Source organism: Carassius carassius, chromosome 25 (genome assembly GCF_963082965.1).
Source record: "Carassius carassius chromosome 25, fCarCar2.1, whole genome shotgun sequence".
Classification (NCBI taxonomy): Eukaryota; Metazoa; Chordata; class Actinopteri; order Cypriniformes; family Cyprinidae; genus Carassius; species Carassius carassius.
Genome location: NC_081779.1, coordinates 2,386,960 through 2,408,691, shown reverse-complemented (window position 1 = coordinate 2,408,691; position 21,732 = coordinate 2,386,960). Strand labels below are relative to the sequence as shown.

Genomic DNA, 21,732 nt, shown 5'->3' with positions numbered 1-21,732 from the left:
TATTATTTCCTCACCTTCGTGTTGCGCAAAGCCATATGATTTAAATTTTCTCTCATTTAAAAGGAGATTTTGCACGCAGTGAACGTTCATGGTGACCATGCTTATTTAATTTGTATTTATTTTTTATTTTAGTCAATGTACGTTCATTGTTCATTGTTCAAAGTAATATAAAAGTAGTACATTATTTTATTTTATGCAATAAAACATCATGGTGAATAATGGCTATCAAAGCCAAAAAAGTAGTACATGCACTACTGTATTTTGTTAGTGCATTGTATTAAAGAAATGAATGCTTTAATTCATCAGGGATGCATTACACTGATCAAAAGACAGTAAAGACATTTATAATGTTACAAAATATTCCATTTCAAATAAATGCTGTTCTTTTGAACTATCTATATTTATCAGAGAATCCTGAAAAATAAAATGCATCACAGTTTCCCTCAAAAATATTGTGCAGCACAACAGTTTTCAACATTGATAATAATCAGAAATGTTTCTTGAGCAGCAAATCAGAATATTTTCATGATGATCTGAAGATCATGCGACACTGAAGACTGGAGGAATGATGCTGAGAATACAGCTGTGCATCACAGAATATAAATTACATTTTAACAGATACTCACATAGAAAACAGCTATTTTAGATTGTAATAATATTTCACAATTTTAAAGATTTTAATGTCTTTTTTTATCAAAGAAATGCAGCCTTGCGTTCGAGTAAATTGTGAAGTTGCACAAAGCAGCAGGGTTAGTGTCAGTGAAGCCTCTTGTGTGTCTCATACTGTATAACCAAATGCAACGAGTTTTATGAACAACTTTTATGATGCTTCCATACTGTTTTGTACTATTTTTGGAGCTGGAGAGCACACTTACAGTGCATTTGTTGCATGGAGAGCAAAAGCTTTCTTTTACGCATATCTTTTTGTGTGTCAAAGAAAAAGTGGATGATGGTGAAATTGATGATATAATAATCTTTATAGCATGCCTTGGAGATTTGTAGTGTAAAGGTTTACTGTATTTTTGTTGTGTTTTTTGCTCCGCACGCAGCAGCGTCCCTAAGAGAAAATACTGCAAGCTGATGGAAGTTATTATCTGTGCTGCAATGTTTATAATGCCACACATTTATAAGCTGTTTTATATGATCACGTGACCTGTGTCACATAGCAGAGAGACCGACGTCCAAATATAATACTGTTGCACCACTGTTGTTTGTTTTTAATTCAATTAATGCTTTTATTCAACAAGGACGTATTAGATTGATCAAATGTGACAGTAAATACATTTATAATGTTGCAAAAAAAAATTCAAAACATTAAAAAAAGGTGAAATAAAATACAAATATTATATGAAAAACTTAAATGAAAATTAAAAATGTTTGGCTTGCAGTACTAAAGAACTTTAATAAAACTGAAACTGGAATATAAACAAATTAAAGCTAAATAAATAGAAAACAAAATGTAAATATTACAATAAAAACCTTACAAAATGTAACTGAAAATTAGAAATGTTTTGCACGCAGTAGTGAATTAACACCATTAATAAAACAAAAAAATAAACAGAAATAAAGCTGAACATAATAGAACAGAAAATAAAAATAAATAAATAATAAATAATAAAATAATACTAATAAAAAAATAATAATAAATAAAATAAAACGTACATGTATATGAAAGATAAATAAAAAAATATTAAATAAAACAAATAAAAATAAAATTACAAAAACATAAAATTACTAAAATGAAAACTGAAAATGTTAAAATAAATGCTAATTTAAAATATTAATAAATACTGTACAAAGTAAAAGTAATGGAGTAATGATTTTGTTGCTTTGCACAACAGAAATAAATTACATTTTACAATATATTACAATAGAAAATGGTTATTTTTTATTTTAATAATATTCCACATTTTTACTGTTTTTACTGTATTTTTTATCCAATAAATGCAGCCTAGGTGAGCAAAAGAGACTTCATTCGAAAACATAAAAAAATCTTCCTGACCCCAACCTTTGAACAGAGGTGTATATATAAAACAAAACACTGTAGCACATGGTTTGTTTAAAAATGAGATATTTTCTGAACCGAGTGTCTGTTTGTGTGACTGAACATTATGTTTGTCTGGTCTCAAGGTTTTCTTCAAGGTGACTGTAGGGATGAGCTGCTGTCCGGCCGAGGGCACCGATCGGGACGTTCTGATGAGCGTCAGGCCGGTGGGATTTAACGAGTCCGTTACCGTACGGATCCGTCAGGACTGTGGGTGTGTCTGCACAGAGACGGGCCGCTGTCGTGATGACCCCGATCCCTCGCCCTGTCCCGCGGAGACGGCCGTCTGTAGAGCGGACCGCAGTGAACCCGTCTGCAGCGGGAGAGGAGTCTGTCGATGTGGGACGTGTGTGTGCGACTCTAGCAGATTGGGGAACATCTACGGGAAGTTCTGTGAGATGGACGACTTCTCCTGTCCGTATGTGAAGGGCCTGGTGTGTGGAGGTGAGTGCTGAGGTGTGTGTGTGTGCGTATATATATATTATATATATATTAGGGCTGGCACGGTTCGCTGAAAAGAATCCGAACCGTTCGGTTCACCCCACACGGTTCAGCACACGCTGGGACCGCGGTTCAAATTAAATCTGACAAAGCATCTGTATGGTTTGCTGGTTTGCTATAAATATCACGTAAAACAAACTGGGTTCAACTAATATATGTTTCTGTTGATGGATGCGCATTCTGGATTCACAGACATTACAACAATAGCGATACCTGGACAAACCATTCACTCTTGATCAATGTGAATGACTGCTGTAATATGAGCAGTCATTTATTCTGTCATCATCCGGGTGCTGAAAGTGCGCACGCAGTGAGAAGATTTGTGCATGCTCGCAAACGCGCACAAATATAAGAAATCTCTGAAGTATTGTTTTAAAATGGACAAATTCACACAAAAATTATGTAAAAATGCCCGTTTTGATAAGTATCCTACTAGTGATGGGTCGTTCGCGAATGAGCCGACTCATATCTGAAGAGCCGACTCTATTTAAAAAAATATAGCCTATAGAAATTAAATCATTATGTAATAATGAAATAATGGATGCATTTTATTTTATTTAAAATAATTGACTAATTTAAAGAACAAAAAAATTATTATATAGGCCTAAAGTCGCACATATTCGTTTTGACTGTCTGATCAGCCTCACATTCTGTTCCTGTCAATCATACACGAGGTGTCAACCAATTATACGGCATGAGGGAGGGGCCGAGTCATCACACACACACACACACACACACCACACACACACCGTGTCAAACTCGGAGGAGAGGAGAGGAAAAACACAACAGCTGTGAAAACAAAACAAAAGCAGGAAAATGAGTCGGAAGCACAGCAGGATTTGCAATAATTTTAATGATGTAGGCAAAGTTAAAGCACAGTGTAGAATTTGCCAAAAGAAAATCTTATATAAAGTCGGTTCTACGCACAACCTACACCGGCATATGTGAACTGTGCACCCAACTGTGAAGCTAGTGAAGTAATATTGTTGTTTCTATACATTAAAAAGTTGTAATTTAAATGCAAATCTTGTTCTCTTTTCATAACAAATAAATGCATTTTTAAAGAAATTGTGAGACATTGTGAGTATGATTTCATTTAACAATTAAATTAAAATTGTTTTCACATCTATCATAGTCAAAACATTATTGTTTTTTAAAGAGCCGTTTGTGAGTCAAACAAGCCGGCTCACGAAAAAGAGCCGAAATGCCCATCACTGTATCCTACAGCAGACACAGCCGGCTGAACGCAGGCTACTGTATCAGTGTATTCTCTTAAAGTGACAGTCTTTATATTAATAGAAAAACAGCAACAACAAAGAAATCACTCACTGCTCTTGATTAAAAAGCTTTTATAACTTTAATAAAGAATGATCTTTAATTTATCTAGTTCAATATGCAATGCTGTTTTACATTTGATTACTTTATTAAATGTCTGTATCTAAAAACTTATGCTAGACCTGCCTAAAAAAAAACAACTGAAAATCACTGTTTATTGTTTGTATCTTTACTCTTTTGTATTTATTTGTGCTGCTGCTTGTAGTTGGATAGAATGTTATTCTTCTTTTTTTTTTATTAGAAAGTGTAGTTTTTCCAAGCACATACCGAACTGTACCGAAAACCGTGACTCTAAAACCGTGAAACAAACCGAACCGTGAAAAAGTTGAACTGTGCCACCCCTAATATATATATATATATAAATTAAAAAATAAAATTATATATATATATATATATATATATATATATATATATACACACATACACATTGAAAAAAGTAAAAAATGATATATAATGAATACATTAATAATAGTTTTTTTAAAGATCTATATAATTTAACATTTTTGTATTTTAACATTAATACACTAAATATGTATATATTGAATAAAAACCCTATAAATATTTATTTGATAATTATTTTGAATGAAGTATAATTTTTATATATATATATATATATATATATTTTAAGTTTTAATGTTAAAAAAATACAACTTTTTTGAAATACACAATTTTTATTTGTATTTTTTGTATAAATATTTGTGTAATTAATATGAAATTTGATCATTAATTTGATCATTTCAACATACAACATTCAACATTCATCATACAAATGTAGGATAGCCAATCTCATTTTATTCATTATAAATAGTGTGTATTGCTTTAAACAATATAGAAAAATCTCTGGAATGGACACATTTATCCTGATATGTACCATTGTACAAATGCGTGGGTCTTTTTCCCGTTTCAGGACACGGCCAGTGTGTTTCAGGTGAATGTGTGTGTCTTCCTGGCTGGACGGGTGAGACGTGTGACTGTCCCGCATCCACCAAGAGCTGCGTGTCAGACGATGGCTTGATTTGCGGCGGCTTGGGAAAGTGTGTGTGTGGCAAGTGTGTGTGTGACGACAGCCGGCGCTCTGGAGCCCTCTGTGAGAAATGCCCCATCTGCGACAGCTCCTGTCAATCACACTGGTAACCGCTCGCACTGATTGGTTAGAATAGCTGTCAATCACACAATTAAACACTCACTGAATCTGCAAGGGAGTTTTATACCTTTCTAAAGGGGCTACACACTACACTTTGTCTATTTAATAAAAACATGACCATGTCCTGTTGCCCATATTCTTCTGTACAAAATGATTTTATATACTAAGTTTCGTGAGACTGACACTTTAGGTTATGTTCTCAATGGAAAACAAGCATACTGTATACTGCACAGTGTATACTATATACTATTTTTTAAAGAGTTGCATATAAAATATTGCACTATTCAACAATAAAGTAACACAATCCCAACACATTGCACGTGTAATTCCAGTTCTGAAATATTGCAGACTTGCAATTTTGCATACGATTAAAGCATGCAATCTTTTTTTAGTATACAGTAAAGTTTTGAATACTTGAAGAATACAAGCATATTGTTTAATGCATACTGCACAGAATATACTGTATTCTAGTTTTACAAGTTGTACTGTATGTGAAACAGTAGCAGTATTCAGCAATAAAGTAGTATGCTGCACAATCTCATCAAATTGCATGTGGAATTTCAGTTCTGAAGTAATTTTGCATACTTAAAGCATGCAATATTTTTTTAAGTACTCAATAATTTTGTATATTTAATACAAGTGTACTGCATACTGCACAGTGTGTACTGTATCTGATTTTACAAGTTTTATGTGAAACAGTATTCACAAATAAAGTAGTATGTTACTACACAACCTCATTATGTTGCATGAAATAGTTTAATGCAATTTATAGTTTAATGCTTAATTTAAGCATGTTCACCTATTTAGAAAATCTTCTGAATGGAATATAAGAGTACTGCATACTGCACAGCATATACTGTACACTAGTTGTATTGATTTTAATAATTTTGCAAACTTAAAAGTTTAGCATAATCACCTATTAGGATATGTTTGGAATGAAGTACAAGCATACTGCATACTGCAAAGTATATACTCTTTTTAAAAATGCATGTAAAAATGCAAGTGTTTTTGAAATGTTAAGTGTCTCAACTCTTTGTACTGCAACCAAATGAATGAGTCAAGATATTGATAGCATTTCCAGTTCATTCCTCACACTGGAAATGGAAGATCAAATCAAGTGCATTGCATTGTGGGATGCAGTATTCAATGCAGTGTGCTCTGGTTTTATATGAATTAGAAATAGTACAAGTAGTATGCCATTGACCTTGACTAAATTTAGAACTTAACCGAAATGATAATAAGTGTGTTAAATTATTTTGTACAAAGATTATGGGCGAATGGAAAAGTATGTCATACTCCAGAGTCTCTTTTTATATTCATACTATTATATATTATTAGTAAATTAATTTATTTAAATTCCTAAAATGATTTCATTAATTTAATTATAATTAATTATATTTAATTCAGTGTTAGTTTATGTTCAAAAGAGTTGCTATATACAGTATTCAGCAGATTATATACAGAATATAAATATGAATGCAATGTAGGGGTTGTATGTACATTATGAACAGAGCAATGAAGGATTATATATACATTATGAATAGCAGGAACGTGAGAACAGTGGTAATAATTACAGTTGGATCAGTGTGCAAAAGTATTGTTGAACAATGTATTATATGCAATTAAACAGTAGTGCAATGATATTTTTTGTAGAAATAGTTTACTGTGCTTGTACAGTAACAACTTTAGACAGTTTATAGTGTAATAGCGTTAACCATGTGCAGTCTGTGCAAAATATGAATATTGCAAATAATGTGTGTAAAGTACTGTGACCAGTTTAGTAAGAGAGCAGGTGCAGGTTAGATTGGTGGTGTGGAGTTCAGAAGTGTCACAGCCTCTGGGAAGAAGCTCTACTAGTTCGAGAGCGTAGGCTCCTGTAACGCCTGCCGGACGGAAGGAGGGTGAAGAGTCCATGGTTAGGGTGAGAGGCATCCTTGATGATGTTTCTTGTCCTGCCCAGACAGAAGTTAACTGGGTGCCGGTGATCCGTTGAGCAGTTTTCACCACCCGCTGGAGTGCTTTGCGGTCAGATGCAGAGAAATTGCTGTACCATACTGAGATGCAGTTCATGAGTTTGCTCTCAATGGTACAGCGGTAGAATTCAGCAAGGATCCTGGGACTCAGGTGAACTTTCTTAAGGCTCTGTAAGAAGTAAAGGCGCTGCTGTGCCTTTTTGACCAGTGTGGAGGTGTTATGGGACCAGGTGAGGTCATCAGAGATGTGGATGCCAAGGAACTTGAAACTCGACACACGCTCCACTACAGCTCCGTTGATGTAGATGGGTGTGTGTGCATGATTCCTAGTCCGCCTGAAGTCCACAATGATCTCCTTAGTCTTCTGGGTGTTTAGTTCCAGGTTGTTGGTGGCACACCACACAGCCAGGCCTGTAGGCTGACTCTTCGTCATCCTTGATCAGACCGATCACCGTGGTGTCATCTGCAAATTTTATTATGGTGTTGGAGCCATAAACAGGAACACAGTCGTGGGTGAATAGGGAGTACAGGAGAGGTCTCAGTACGCAGCCTTGTGGCACTCCAGTGTTCAGGGTGATGATGGAGGAGGAGAGGTTATCTAACTTAACAGACTGAGGTCTGTTAGTCAGAAAATCTAGAATCCAGTACATATATATATGTTTATATAGTTGTTATATTAGTTTTAGTTATCTAAGTACATACATTTAATCTAAATTATAAGGTATATAAATATATTTTTAAAAATCTATAATTTGTATATATATAGTATTATGTAGTATTTATGTATATTTTATTTCTTCATTTGTTTTTGTGGTGAATTCTAAGCAATTTATTTATTTATTAATTCCATTTTTTATGTCTATTTAATTTTTATGAATTTTTATTTCAGTTTTAGTTTTCTTGGTACATCAGGTTAAACTTAATTAAAAAAAATAATTTATTTTATTTTATTTATATTATTTTCAAGTAACGCATTTTTTTTTACGGTTTTATTTGATTCATACAATCAATTAGAATTGTTTATTTATTATTTATTAATTTAATAAGGTTGTTAAAATAATTCAAATAAATATTAAATAATTAGAAATATTTAATTATAATTTTATAAATGTATATGATCCACTTTTCTGCAACACCTTCAAAGTTCAAATGTCGTTTTTGTTCTAGACTAAGAGTTCGATCTGTGATGTTGACATCCTCTTGTCCTTTAGTTTCCGTTCTAACGATCGTAATCATGTGATCTATCAGGAGCTGTGTGAACTGTCACCTGTCTAACGGACTCGGATCAGACGCCAAGCAGCTTTGTAATCACAGCTGCGCAGCTTCATCGGTGGAGTATGTGGACGACATCACAGGTACATACAGCCCCAAACCTTCACCATTAAAGCGTCCTGTGACCTCTGAGTTGTTCTGAATGAACTGTGCTGATGTTCAGAGCTGGTCCGGGGGAAATACTGCCTGTATCCCAGCAGTGAGAAGTGTCAGCACCGCTTTCTCATGGACTTGGCTTCAGAGCGACCTCAGCTGCACATTAGTCGGCATCCTGGTGAGGAAATCAATTCTTTCTCTTCTTCGACCTCTGCTCCACAGCGCTGCAAAATGAGAAATTATATCTTGTTTACAGAAAATGAAGCATATTTTAGGACATTGTCTTCAGGGTGTTTTCTCCACAAATCCTCTTTACTGCAATATGTCCAGATGTTCGAGTTTTGAGTGTATTTGTAATTCTCGGTGCGGATTCTGTATAAGCTACTGTCAAACAGTGTTGTTGTTTTTTTCATTTAAATACAATTTTACTCATATCAACTTAAATAGAAAGCGATAGCTCATCCAAATATGAAAATGTGCTCTCAAAACCTGTATGAATTTATTTCTTCTGTAAGTAACCAAACATTTTACGCAGTATTTTTTTTTCATACTATGAAAGTCCAGACACTGTTTTTGGATACTTACCAACATTCCTCCAAATATCTTCTTTTGTGTTCGACAGAAGACAAGAAATCATACAGGTTTTGAACAACACGAGGAAGGGTAACAGTTTTGGATGAACTGTCCCTTTAAATAAAATTAAAACCATTTAAAATGCATTAATCATATGCAGTTCAACAAATGCTGCTGAATCATGATTTATAAATACTTTACAGTTTTATGTTAATATCTAAATATTTCACAAGCATTATTTTCTACATTACAGTAATGTAATGTAGTAATTTGTTGTTGTTTTTTGCATTGCAGTAATGCAGTTTTGTTATGGATTAGTCCTTTATTTGTTGTGAATTGTGAGCTATTTAAATAGGTTATATTATTTATTTTTATTTATTTGATTTTGTGGTGATTTGTAAACAATTTTCATTTATTTGTATCATTTATTATTATTTTACTATATTTTAATTTATTTAGTTATTTTATTTTTATCATTTATTTAATATATAATATATTCTTTTATTTATTTATTTAGTTTGTTATTATTTTTTTACAGGTTTCAGGAGATTCATTCTTTTCCGTACTGATTTTTTTCCAAAAGGGTGTTTTATTTCTCTTTATGAATATATTGGTGTCAGATGTTCCTCTTTAAATTCCTTTGGAGGAATAAAAATACATGTTCATAAACACAAGTCAGAAGTTGTGATGCAATAACTCAGATCAGTATATTCATATTAAGGTCTTTGATTGCAGGCTTTGGTATCTTGGCAAACCTGAGAACAGTTTGAGACTCTACTGAATCTGTTTTCTGGGTCTTTTCTCACTGAAAGCGTTGCATATATCTCCTTGGTAAATCGAATTTTCATGCATTTAAAAACCCTAATCACTTTAGAAGCCTTAAATGTGCTGGTTGGATTGTGTCAAGCTGATGAAGAAGTTCAGGGAAAGGGTTTGTTTAGGACAGAAGAATCCAGTAATTCCTTCATAACCTAAACAGCAGCCAGATGTTTCTGCTAAAACATCAGCAACAGCTGGAGAAGAAGCTCCCTCAGGCCTCACGCGATCACAGATCCAGTCTTCCTGTTCTGCCGCAGATCGCCGCAGGTTTGGCTCCGATCCAGTCCGGTCCGAACACAACGGACATGAAGAAGCATACTGACATTTTGCAGGTTTCCTTGGCGATCTGGAAGCAGCACACACACACAAACATACACACACACACACACACACACACACACACATACACATACGCACACACACACACAGACACACACACACACACGCACACACACACGCACACACATACACATACACACAGACGCGCACACACACACATACACTCATACACATATACACACACACACACAGGCACACAGACACACACAGACACACACACGCACAAACAAACACATACACACATACATACACACACACACACACGCACACACATACACATACACACAGACGCACACACACACACACATACACTCATACACATATACACACACACACACAGGCACACACACACACACAGACACACACACACACACACACATACACATACATACACACACACACAAACACACACACACACACACAGAAACACACGCACACACACACACACAGAAACACACACACACACACAGGCACACACACACACACACAAACACACACACACACCCACACAGACACACAGACACACACACACAGAAACACACACACGTTTGTTTTTGTGAAAAGTGTGTTCATCCCATAGGCGTAATGGTTTTTATACTGTACAAACTGTATATTCTATGTCCCTACACCTAACCCTTAACCCTCACAGGAAACTTTGTGCATTTTTACTTTCTCAAAAAAACTCATTCTGTATGATTTATAAGCGTTTTGAAAAATGGGGACATGGGTTCTGTCCTCATAAGTCACGCTCTCCTTGTGATACCTGTGTCATACCCATGACATTATACAGAGTTGTGTCCTGATATGACACAAAAACATGAGCACACACACACACACACACACTCACAGACACACACATACACTCATGCTGTTTCCATGCAGCAGTGAGGGGGCGTGGGGTGTGTCTCAAATGTGATTTGGACGAGTGTCTTTATAAGAGAGAATGTGCAGGAAACCGAAACAACCCTGTTGAGATCTCTGTAATGTCTCTGTTGCTTTGCCTTGACAGTAATGTGATTAAACCGAGATCAAACTGCTGCTTCATTCAGCCTCCGCTCCTTCACACCAAAGATGATAATTATAGCCTTCTGCTGCTGCTCGCTGGTGGTCAAGAATGACCCAATTTTACTTCACTCAAATAAATGTACTATTTTAGACTTTAAGGAGATTTTATTATACTTTATACATTATAGTTAGTAAGAAGTTATAATCCGTTTGATACCAGTTTAAAACCACTTTTTGAGCATAGAAAATTACATTTCTGTTTTGAATGCACTGATTTAAGTTTGGTCTTTTTTTAAAGAAGACACTTGGCTACTGTTTTCAAGTTTTATATGAAATCAATTTTTTCCAAAACATGTTTTATTCTAAACCTTGAAAAAAACCAAAGCCATGAATCTAAACAAGTTGTGTTTCACATTTGAGGTCGATGACACAAAAGATGAGATTTCAGGAAGATTTTACTTCGATGTAGTACCAAATGTTTCCACTAAATTAAATTTGTTTCCAATTCTTTTCTTTCCTAATTTTTTGTCCCAAAGTCCAAAATGTTCTCAGATTTTGCCGAGATACACTGTTAGTTTTCAGTAGTTTTTAAATTTCATATTTTTATTTTATTTCTATTCTAATTTATTTAGCATTAATTTAGTTTTATTAATTTTATTACTTTTAGTAACAAAACATTTTTCATTTCAATCACTAATTGTTGTAGTTTTTCGTTAATATTCTGAATTAGATTTCTTTTTTACATTTTGTTTTCATTTTCATTTTATTTAAAGTTTTAGTCATTGTGTGTTTTTGTCTTTATAGTTTTCATAAAATGTTTTAGTCTAGGTTTAATGTTGTTTTTAGTATTTCTAATTACCTCTAATTTTATATTTTTGAGTTTTACTTCTATTCGTTTTAATTCTTTTTTTTATTGCCTTAAATTAAAAAAAAAAATTATTATTTTTTTTTGTGCTTTATATATATATATATATATATATATGCAACTTTATTTCAACTGTATTATTTTTAGTACTTTGCAACAAAAAAAATTCATTAAATTTTCAAAACATTTGATTTTAATTTTTGTAGGCATTAGTTTATTTAAGTTTTATTTTATTTCGTTTTCGTTGTTTTAGTACTTCAACTTTAACTAAATGAAAATTAGAAATGTTCCTTTGGCAACTACAGCTGAAACAAAATAAGTTAATTTATGGTTTTAATTTTAGTCAATGGTAATAATCCCAATATGAAGTCAAGAATGTAATAATCTGATCTGCTCCACATTAATTTCTAACTGTATTTCAGATGTTGACCACAGAATTTTCAGATTATCCAGAAAACGATTTGAAGAGCAACATCTGAGCGCTAGTGTTTCCTGTGGGGTCTTGTGTTGTTTCTAGTTGTTTATATGCTGTCTGCTGTGTAACAGTGTGTGTGTGGAGTCGGCGGTACTTTAAGACGTTCCTCAGCGTCTTCCTCCTGACCGTCACGCTGGGCATCGTCCTGCTGACGGCCTTCAGACAGCTGCTGAGAGCCAGAAACTGCTGGTGGCCGTCCAGCTCTGAGCAACAGTTCGAGCGCAGCCCTAAGGTAATGCATCTGAGATCTGCATTTACTGTACATGTACATAAAACATTTTTCTTTATTATAATATTCATGTTAATCTAATCCTAAAATTCATGTCATTCCAAATCAATGTTATTTTAGTGTGTGTGCTTTATTTTTTATTTTCTTATATTATTCAGTTTATTTAAAATTTACATTTTTTAGCTTTATTTTTATTTCAGTTTGTTTTATTAATTTCTTAAATTTCAATGTAATTTTTTATTGTATTTTTATACTATTTATATAGCTTTAATGTATTTATATTTATCTAGTTGTATTCATTTTAGTTCTGCCATCTAAACAATTCCCATTTTTATTTAGGCTTTTCATCTAATATTTGTATTTTATTTTATTTCACAAAAATCATATCAATAGTTTTAGTTTTATTTAACAATAACAGCACTATCCAGTATGTATATTATGTATAATAAGATTTATTTTATGTTTTGAAAGAAGCCTCTACTGCTCACAGCGGCTGTATTTATTTGATCAGAAATACAGTAAAACCAGTCAAATTGTGAAATATTATTGTTATTCCAAACAGCTGTTTTCTATGTGAATCTCTGTTAAACTGTAATTTATTTCAGTGATGCGCAGCTGAATTTTCAGCATCATTCCTCCAGTCTTCAGAGTCACATGATCTTCAGAAATCATGAAAATATGATGATTTACTGCTCAAGAAACATTTCTGATTATTATCAATGCTGAAAACAGTCGTGCTGCTTCATATTTTTGAGGAAACCATGATGCATCTAACTTTTCAGGATTCTTTGATGAATAGAAAGTGCAAAAGAGCAGCATTTATTTGAACTCTTTGTAATTTTATAAATGTCTTCACTGTCACTTTTGATCACTTTAATGCATCCTTCTTTCTGACCGCAGGATTTATCATACATCCCCACGACCAACGAGAAGACGATCACGTACAGAAGGGACCGTCTCCCGAACCGTCCGGTGGAGATGCACTCTCACATCCCCAAGATGCCCCTGAGCGACGCCTGGCAGTGATGAGGGTCAAAGGTCGCTCTAAAAACGAAGCACTACCAGAATGAAAACACAATCTTTCTCTTTAAGCACTCACGAGAGCAATAGCCTGTGTGGGTTTTCTGAGGGTGTTTTTCATTCTGTTTCTCATTTATGATGTTGAATGGCATTAAATCTCTTGTCCTGAATGTCTGTTAAAGTCTTACTGATGTGGTTTAGATGCGTTCCCCTCAACAGGCCAGTTTTCTGCTCAATTACTGTTCGTTTATGTCTGTGACCATGTGTTTTTATAGTTTTACCTGTTGTATTTTAGTCATCAGATACACTACAGACTCCGGCTATGTTCAGAAGAGCATACTATTTCTGAAGTATACATGCAGAAAATACACAGTTTACCAAAACAGCACTGTCCCACAATGCAATGGGCTTGATGCTTCCAGTACAGTGATGCAACATTTGGAATTAATACTTGTATTAGCAATTATTTATATTATCAATAATCAAAAGAAAAATATTTAATATATATAATATTAAGACATTTGACCTTTTTTATATATATATTATTTTTTTCAGTCTTACTTTTGTCAATTTTAGTATTTTAAACTCTAAAATGATATTTTGAGCAGTTGATTATTATTATATTGCTATATTATTATATTAGTTTTGTCAATTTTAGTATTTTAAACTCTAAAATGATATTTTGAGCAGTTGATTATTATTATATTGCTATATTATTATATTAGTTTTGTCAATTTTAGTATTTTAAACTCTAAAATGATAATTTGAGCAGTTGATTATTATTATATTGCTATATTATTATATTATTTTTGTCAATTTTAGTACTTTAAACTCTAAAATTATAATTTGAGCAGTTGATTATTATTATATTGCTATATTATTATATTAGTTTTGTCAATTTTAGTATTTTAAACTCTAAAATTATAATTTGAGCAGTTGATTATTATTATATTGCTATATTATTATATATTTTTTCAATTTTAGTATTTTAAACTCTAAAATTATAATTTTAGCAGTTGATTATTATTATTATATTGCTATATTATTATATTATTTTTGTCAATTTTATTATTTTAAACTCTAAAATGATATTTTGAGCAGTTGATTATTATTATATTGCTATATTATTATATTATTTTTTGTCAATTTTAGTATTTTAAACTCTAAAATGATCATTTGAGCAGTTGATTATTACAATCTCGCTATATTATTATATTATTTTTGTCAGTTTTAGTACCTTAAACTCTAAAATTATAATGGATCAGTTAGCTATTATTAAATAGATTTTTTTAAACAATATTCACAGTATCCACAATATTGTGCGACACAGTAGTAAGTTATTTTCTGTGACTGTGCGCTATTTTTATGATTCTGTAATGCATTAAAATAATATGATACAGCTAAAATAACTGGAAGTGAATGACACTGTAAATCCCACATATTCCGCTTCTAAATGATGCCAGCGTGCTTCTGAACATCGTGTTAATGCTGACTAGGATTAGTCTGCCCCCTAGTGTTCAACACGCGCTATAACACTGCTGTTTTTTATAGATTATGAACACAGCATTCAGGTTTATTAAATGTGTTAATATTTAAGCAGAGATCTCAGAACAGTAAGTTGTTTCACAGCTCAAATGATTCCCTGATACGACTGGAAGTTTCTTCCTCCACTAGTTTACTGTATGTGCACAGTTGTGTGTTAATTATTTACCTGCTGGTCAGTATTTATATCTGTTGTCGTGTACTACTGAGGGTCCATTTAGTGTGCTCCTGTGGCTCTAATGAATCTAGTTTTAGCTCTGTGTTTACATTGGGAAAAACATCAAATTATATTTATTTTTTTTGGGGGGAGGGGGTTCTCTTTTCTTAGAAATGAATGCTTTTGTGGAATTATTTTTCTCTTTTTTTTTTGTATAGTGCGAACCGATCTTGTACAGAGCAAAATCTGATTATGTTAATATACTTGTTTCAATCAAAAACCATCCTCTCACCAGCCATTCTGGTTATGCTTTGTAGCCAGCCAATAAATAAATATCATAATAACACAGTTCCCTCAGCTAAGTCGTGTCATAATTTAAGATTTTGTGAGTTTATTAAAGCATAACGTATTTAGATTATATATGAAATTGTTTTAAATGCATGCAGTTTGATTTTGGCGTGTTGTTGTAGCCTAAAGGAATACTGGGATTTTTATTGGTTTTAAAATCCTGTTGATTTTATTATACTGTCCGAGCTGTTTGCGTGAAGCATAAAGTCATATCATTTCAATCAGTGTAAAGAGTAACTGAAAACCTTACCTGAGTAAAAGTACAGATACCTTACAGTGACAATTACAAGTCTGCAATCTTTCAAAAAATGATGACTCGGTGCAATGGATAAATAAAATAATGTTCAATGTACTTTTCTTTTTTTCTTTTTTGCTTTGTTAATTGAACTTTAACAGTAATAAGAGGATAAGAATAAAGGGGAAAACCAAGTTGAATGCATGCAAAAAAGTCAATGCACTAATAGGAGTAAAAAGATGTAGCGCAGTTTCTAATATATTTGATACTCAGCAAAGCTAAAGATTATCCCAGAAGATACTCAAGTACAGTAATTAACTACATTTACTCAAATGCTTTACACCTCTGATGTTTTCTTCGTTTCTAACAGACATGTGTCAAAGATATTGTGACAGGTTTAATCATGCTGTGTTGTTGCAACCGTCCCTACATGCTGTCCCTTATCACTCTTTTGACATAAAAGCTTGCCAAAGCATAATAAAATTGTAGTTTTATGGATTAATAAAGAACACCTTTAGTCAGGTATCTCTCCTGTTTTAGGTTGAAAGTCAGTTTCAGTCTTATTTGGACTAATTTCCTTCTTTTTCACCCTCTCTTTGTCTCTCTCTCTCACACACACACACACACAAAGTCAGTTGCATAAAAGTTATGCAACTGGCCCCAGTCTTTCAGTGAAGATATTATATTTCCATCTCTTGTTTATGATTAATATTCTGTAGTTCAGATGTAATGTTATAGTTAACCAGAACACAGTTGTTACCTGTTACTTCTTTCCTCCCCATTTGCTAGTCTTCATCTTTACACAGCAAATATAACTTAATCAAGACCCTGCCCATGCACAAATAAAATAACTGCAAAATTATATTCAAGAATGATTTGATTAGATTATAATGAATAAACGGACTGTGGCAATACCACCTCATTTATTTATTTATTTATTTATTTTAGCATTTTTAACTTGAATGTGTTATTTGTGTTATTTTACCAGTCCAAAAACAGTCTGTTGTGCTTCTTGACTTTTTTGCAAAAGTCCTGTTTCTTATATTATTTTAATGTATTATTTTGTTTGATCGTTTACTGTGCGTGTTATTGACAGTTATCCATCTCTAGCATCCATATACTTCCGTGTTGTGAAACAAGGCTGGGTAATAAGATGAATAATGTCTCTTAACATTGCTCCTTTACAGTTTTCATTTGTGTTCTGGTGAAGCAGAGGGTCAGCAGCAGGATCTCGTGTTAAAGCTGCAGTTCCACTTGTGACCTCATAGAGGCGCCAAATACTCATAATAGCACAGATAAACAATGGAAACTAAAACTTTGATCTTCTTATGAATTGGTTTTATGTTAGAAATTACTAGAGTTATGACTGTAGTGTGAGTTTGTTCTGAGATAGAGTCAATTCCAGATACACCGTTTGTGGCAGCCTGATTTAAAAGTCATTTTAGTGATTTAGTGATAGACCGTCATTATAAATAAACAATTTAAGTCTATTTAGTATTATAAAATATATATAATATTAATTATAAATACTTGTTTTTATAAAATATACATTGCAACGCACCTCAGTCACATATCTAATCAAAACCAACTGATATTTTTAGGTAATTTCTATTTATAATTAAGAATATTATATTTATAATTATACATAAGAAGCCGTCTTTAATCATCTCATACAGATTGCTCATGCGCTATTTTTGTTCTTTATTATTATTATTATTATCAACCCACTGACTATACTTTGCCCCAAAAACAGTCCATATAGCCAAGTCAAATGCGACTTTATTACCTTTAAGTAAACGGTCAGTAAATACAAACACATATGCTCAATTAAATAATAATAAATGAAAAGATAAACAAAACTGGTCGAGTCCATTCGATCCTGAAATTATAAATATAGATTCAAAGTGCGACTCTGATAGACTTCAAAGCACAAATCAAACTCGATGATAAATAGAGTTTCAAGACGATCCTATGTACAATTTCACTTTGCATTGAGAAGAGTTCAGATTCACTGTCAAAGATAGATATCAACTGCACGACTAATGTACAAAAACGCACTTCATCTCCAAATGAGGCGCATTGTGAGAGACTTTCCGTTTCAAAATCAAGGAGCATGAAATAAAACAGTTCAGTTGGCAAATACAGAATGATAAGACATTTGTGCAGCTGTTGAGGAATAAAATGCTTGATTTTCTTACGTAATAAAGTGCCTCGATAGACATGAGTGGAAATGGAGAAGATGCAGCGCACATATGAAAGCTCAGCAGTTCGTTTCATCTTTATCTGTATAAAGAGGTTATTTTTGACATTGTATTCAAAAAGGACTATTTAAATATGCAAGAACACCTGAGAGAGACCTTATGCTGATTTACAGTCAAATATGATCAAAATTGGTGCGCACCGAGATTTAGTGCGTTCACATCTGAACACTCTTGAAAATAAAAGCTCTTTAATGAACATTCCTGGTTCTTTGAAGACCAGAAATGTTGCTACACTCTTAAAAATAAAAGTTCTTGGCATCAATGGTTCCATTAAAAACGTTTAACATCCATTACGCAAAGGATTCTTTATAATGAAAAAATGACTTCTTTAGATTTGTAAACATTTTGTTTAAACTAACAAAAAAAAAATAGTTTTAAGAACTTTAAGCTGAAAGGTTTTTTGAGGAACCAAAAAATGGAACGTTTATCTTTAAGAGTGTTCTTTGAAGATTAATTGTACAGGTTCTGCAGATCAGTGTTTTGCGTTCTTTAAAGTACCAGGAATTTGAGAATAAAAAGTCAAGTTTCGGCTCTGTTTAGAGCCTTTATCTTCAAGAGCGCATGTGCTCTTGCTCTTCTCATAGGCCGTTCTGGACGGGTTCTGTGCTGTGGATCATTCCGGGTGACTGGCAGGCTGGGCTGCCCGGTGCACTCTGTTCGCTGTCGGTGTCGCTGCCTTTTTTAACCCCGTTGGAGCCGGGTTCCTCGGCGCTGTGCGTCTTCACGTGTTTACTGAGATGGTCGCTGCGCATGAAGCGCTTGTTGCACACCGGACAGGCGAATCTCTTTTCCCCGGTGTGTGTGCGTAAATGCCGCTGGAGCTCGTCGGACCTGGTGAAGCGCTTCCCGCAGAACAGCCAGTTACAGACGAACGGCCTCTCGCCGGTGTGCCAACGCAAGTGCGCTTTGAGGTGCGATGTCTTCCCGTATACTTTTCCGCAACCCGGGATGTGGCAACTGTGGAGCCCCTTTCTGCGCAGACTGGCCCCCGCGGGCCCCAGCCGCTCCGCCTCTTGACAGTTCGGGCAGTCGCAGGTCGCTCTGCCGGAGTACCGCCGGGTGGATGAGCGCGGAGACCCGGCAAGCGGCACCACTGGAGGCCCGGCTAAAACTGCGCTGTTAGCGCTTGGGCTGGTTTCTGGGTAAGTGGCGGATAAAACCGGTTTGAATCCGTCCATCAGGTGCTGACCACCTGTGAGGAGATGCGGAGACGGACTGGCGCTGAACGCGGAGTGAGTCAGGGAGGAATAGTCTGAGTTGTATCCGCCCAATGGAGAATGCAAAGAGCTCTGGAGCGCGGCGCCGTTCGCGCTTTGAACATCAATCCAACCGGTGCCCACATCCCACCAGGAAGACCCGCCACTGGCGCTCACGTCCCCGGCGGAGATGCCACCGTGCGCGGATTTGAACCATGTCTCATACGGGTGCGCGACGCTCATCCTCGGGTAAATCCCCTGCAGAGTGTCCACTTTCGAGATGAAGACCGACTGCGCGCTCGCGTCCTGAGAGCTGTTGGCGACTGAAGTTTGAAACACAGGATAGTCGTTTCCAAACGGACTGGTGGAGACGTTGGTGCCCGTTAATGAGAACGAGCTGTTGGCGCTGAACGAGTCGTTGCGCTGCGCGCCGTACGGGGAGAGAGAACAGCTGCTGGGCGACGCGCGTTTCCACGGGTGAAAACCTCCTTTTCCAAACGAGCCGCTGTCCGAGGAGGGACTCGAGCTCCCGATTTTGTTACAGGTCGCTGCTAACATGGCCAATGGAGTGGATCCAACCCTCGGTTCCTCCTGTGACCACAAAAACATTCACATTTACTTTCATGTTTTAGAAGACACGCCTTTATCCAAAGCGACTTCCAAAACAAGATCAAAAGATCCAACAACACAAAGCAGATACGCGTTCAAGGACTTTTTTAGAGACAATTGATTCGTTCATGTGAATAATGCAATCGAAATTAAATCACATATTAACTTTTTGCATTTAATTGATTTGCTTTGCGACAGTTTAAGTATAGTTCTACATAAGAGTTGCAATAGTAAAAACTCAATCCATTGTAGGCTACTAATACTCTTTCATTAAAATTTTTAGAATCCGTAATGCCATCAGATGCTCTTTTCATAAAAAATAAAGCTTCCAGTTAAAGCCAGAAAGAGTTTGACAGTCTTAAACTATAGGAAAAGCTATGTTTTTTGTGTTTTTAAAGAACACAGGATCCAAAACAAAATACCGATCTGAAGAACCTAATCAAACAGCAGTAACCTTTTACTTTCCAGATTTTTTATTAATTACAGGATTCATTTGTGAAGGTCTTCAAAGGAATGTTCAACAATCATTATTTTTAAAGAACACTTATTTTTGTGATTGCTATATGCTCCTGCAATCCGAATTCATCATTACGCAGCATTGCGCACAAACATGCTTGAAGCCTAACACAGCAAATCAACTTTAAATTGTTCTCATTTTAGCTGAAAATCCACTCGAGAGCGGAAACTTTACTCACCCCAAGAAGTGAAGTTGCCATCACCTGTGAAAGCTCTACTCATTTATAAGTCCCTCGGCTGTTGTGGAGTCTGCACAAATGCGCTCGGCTCGGGCTTTGAAGATGCGGCAGATCCCGCGCGACCAATCAGATCGGCCGAAACTCTCGGGAACTCTGCGTTCGGCGATGATGTCATCGGCGGAACTCTCGGTGACGCGTTGCGAGGTAGAGTGAGAGGGGCGGGAGGGCGAGTGACCCTTTTTTTTTTTTTTTTTTTTTTTAATTGTTGGGGAAACCCATGTAAGGATAACTAATATTTTATGCTAATTAGATCCATGTGGGTATTTCTTGATTTTTTTTCCCCTGCTGAGCAAAATTTATCACTAATTTTCATAATCTGACTATGAAATAAATTAATAAATAACAGTGCATCGTTTATTTTTTATTATTTTGTTAAGCATGTTGAGTTCTGGTCGGAGGGCGTGCCGGGAAACTCGGGGGAGTGTAAGTGGGTGTTGCGCGTGCAGCTTCACAAACAAGAGGAGATGAACTACATCCACGAGCTCTTTCCTCTTTCATCTCATTCACAACACAGATGTATGTGTGCTTAATCCACAGGCAGTCGCGAGCTCCAGCTCTGATCTGATTTACTTGTGTTATGATCATTAGATCATTTTAAATAGTCAGTACTCTAATTGTTAATCACAAGCGTTGCGAAGTGATTTCCAGTAATGCTTCCATTGCGTATTCTTTTCTAATTCTAATGAATTCATTGCAGATGATTTAATTTTAGTGTAAGAATATTCGAGATTCTCAGCATGATTTGAGAAGGTCACAAAATGCATTTTGGACTTCAGGATGCAAGAAAACCTATCCATCCGTACAATGCAGTTTTAATCACGACCAAAAATGTTTTTTAAAAGGTTTAATTATTTTTTTTCTCCCTAAAACTTTCTATTTCCAGGTCGATTTTTTTCCCCAGGAAAACAAATGCACAGAAGTGATCTAAGCGTTTCACAC

At 34.8% G+C, this 21,732-nt stretch overlaps 2 protein-coding genes across 2 annotated transcripts in view; one reads left to right on the top strand and one right to left on the bottom strand.

Annotated features, from left to right (window-relative positions):
- The window catches only part of LOC132103899 (integrin beta-8-like), a 30,558-nt gene extending 16,686 nt beyond the window's left edge, over positions 1-13,872 (top strand). The window contains exons 10-15 of the mRNA XM_059508963.1: positions 2,131-2,488; positions 4,788-5,010; positions 8,246-8,352; positions 8,433-8,543; positions 12,513-12,673; positions 13,571-13,872. Coding sequence (XP_059364946.1) covers positions 2,131-2,488; positions 4,788-5,010; positions 8,246-8,352; positions 8,433-8,543; positions 12,513-12,673; positions 13,571-13,696 — 1,086 coding nt within the window. The 3' untranslated portion in view covers positions 13,697-13,872. The remainder of the gene's footprint in view (positions 1-2,130; positions 2,489-4,787; positions 5,011-8,245; positions 8,353-8,432; positions 8,544-12,512; positions 12,674-13,570) is intronic.
- Positions 13,873-18,589: 4,717 nt separating this feature from the next.
- Positions 18,590-20,841, bottom strand: LOC132104607 (transcription factor Sp8-like). Its single transcript, XM_059510167.1, has 2 exons — positions 20,734-20,841; positions 18,590-20,020 (listed from the first exon to the last, which is right to left on the bottom strand). Exons 1-2 carry the CDS (start codon positions 20,752-20,754, stop codon positions 18,812-18,814), a joined length of 1,230 nt encoding a protein of 409 aa, XP_059366150.1. The 5' UTR covers positions 20,755-20,841; the 3' UTR covers positions 18,590-18,811.
- Positions 20,842-21,732: the final 891 nt, after the last annotated feature.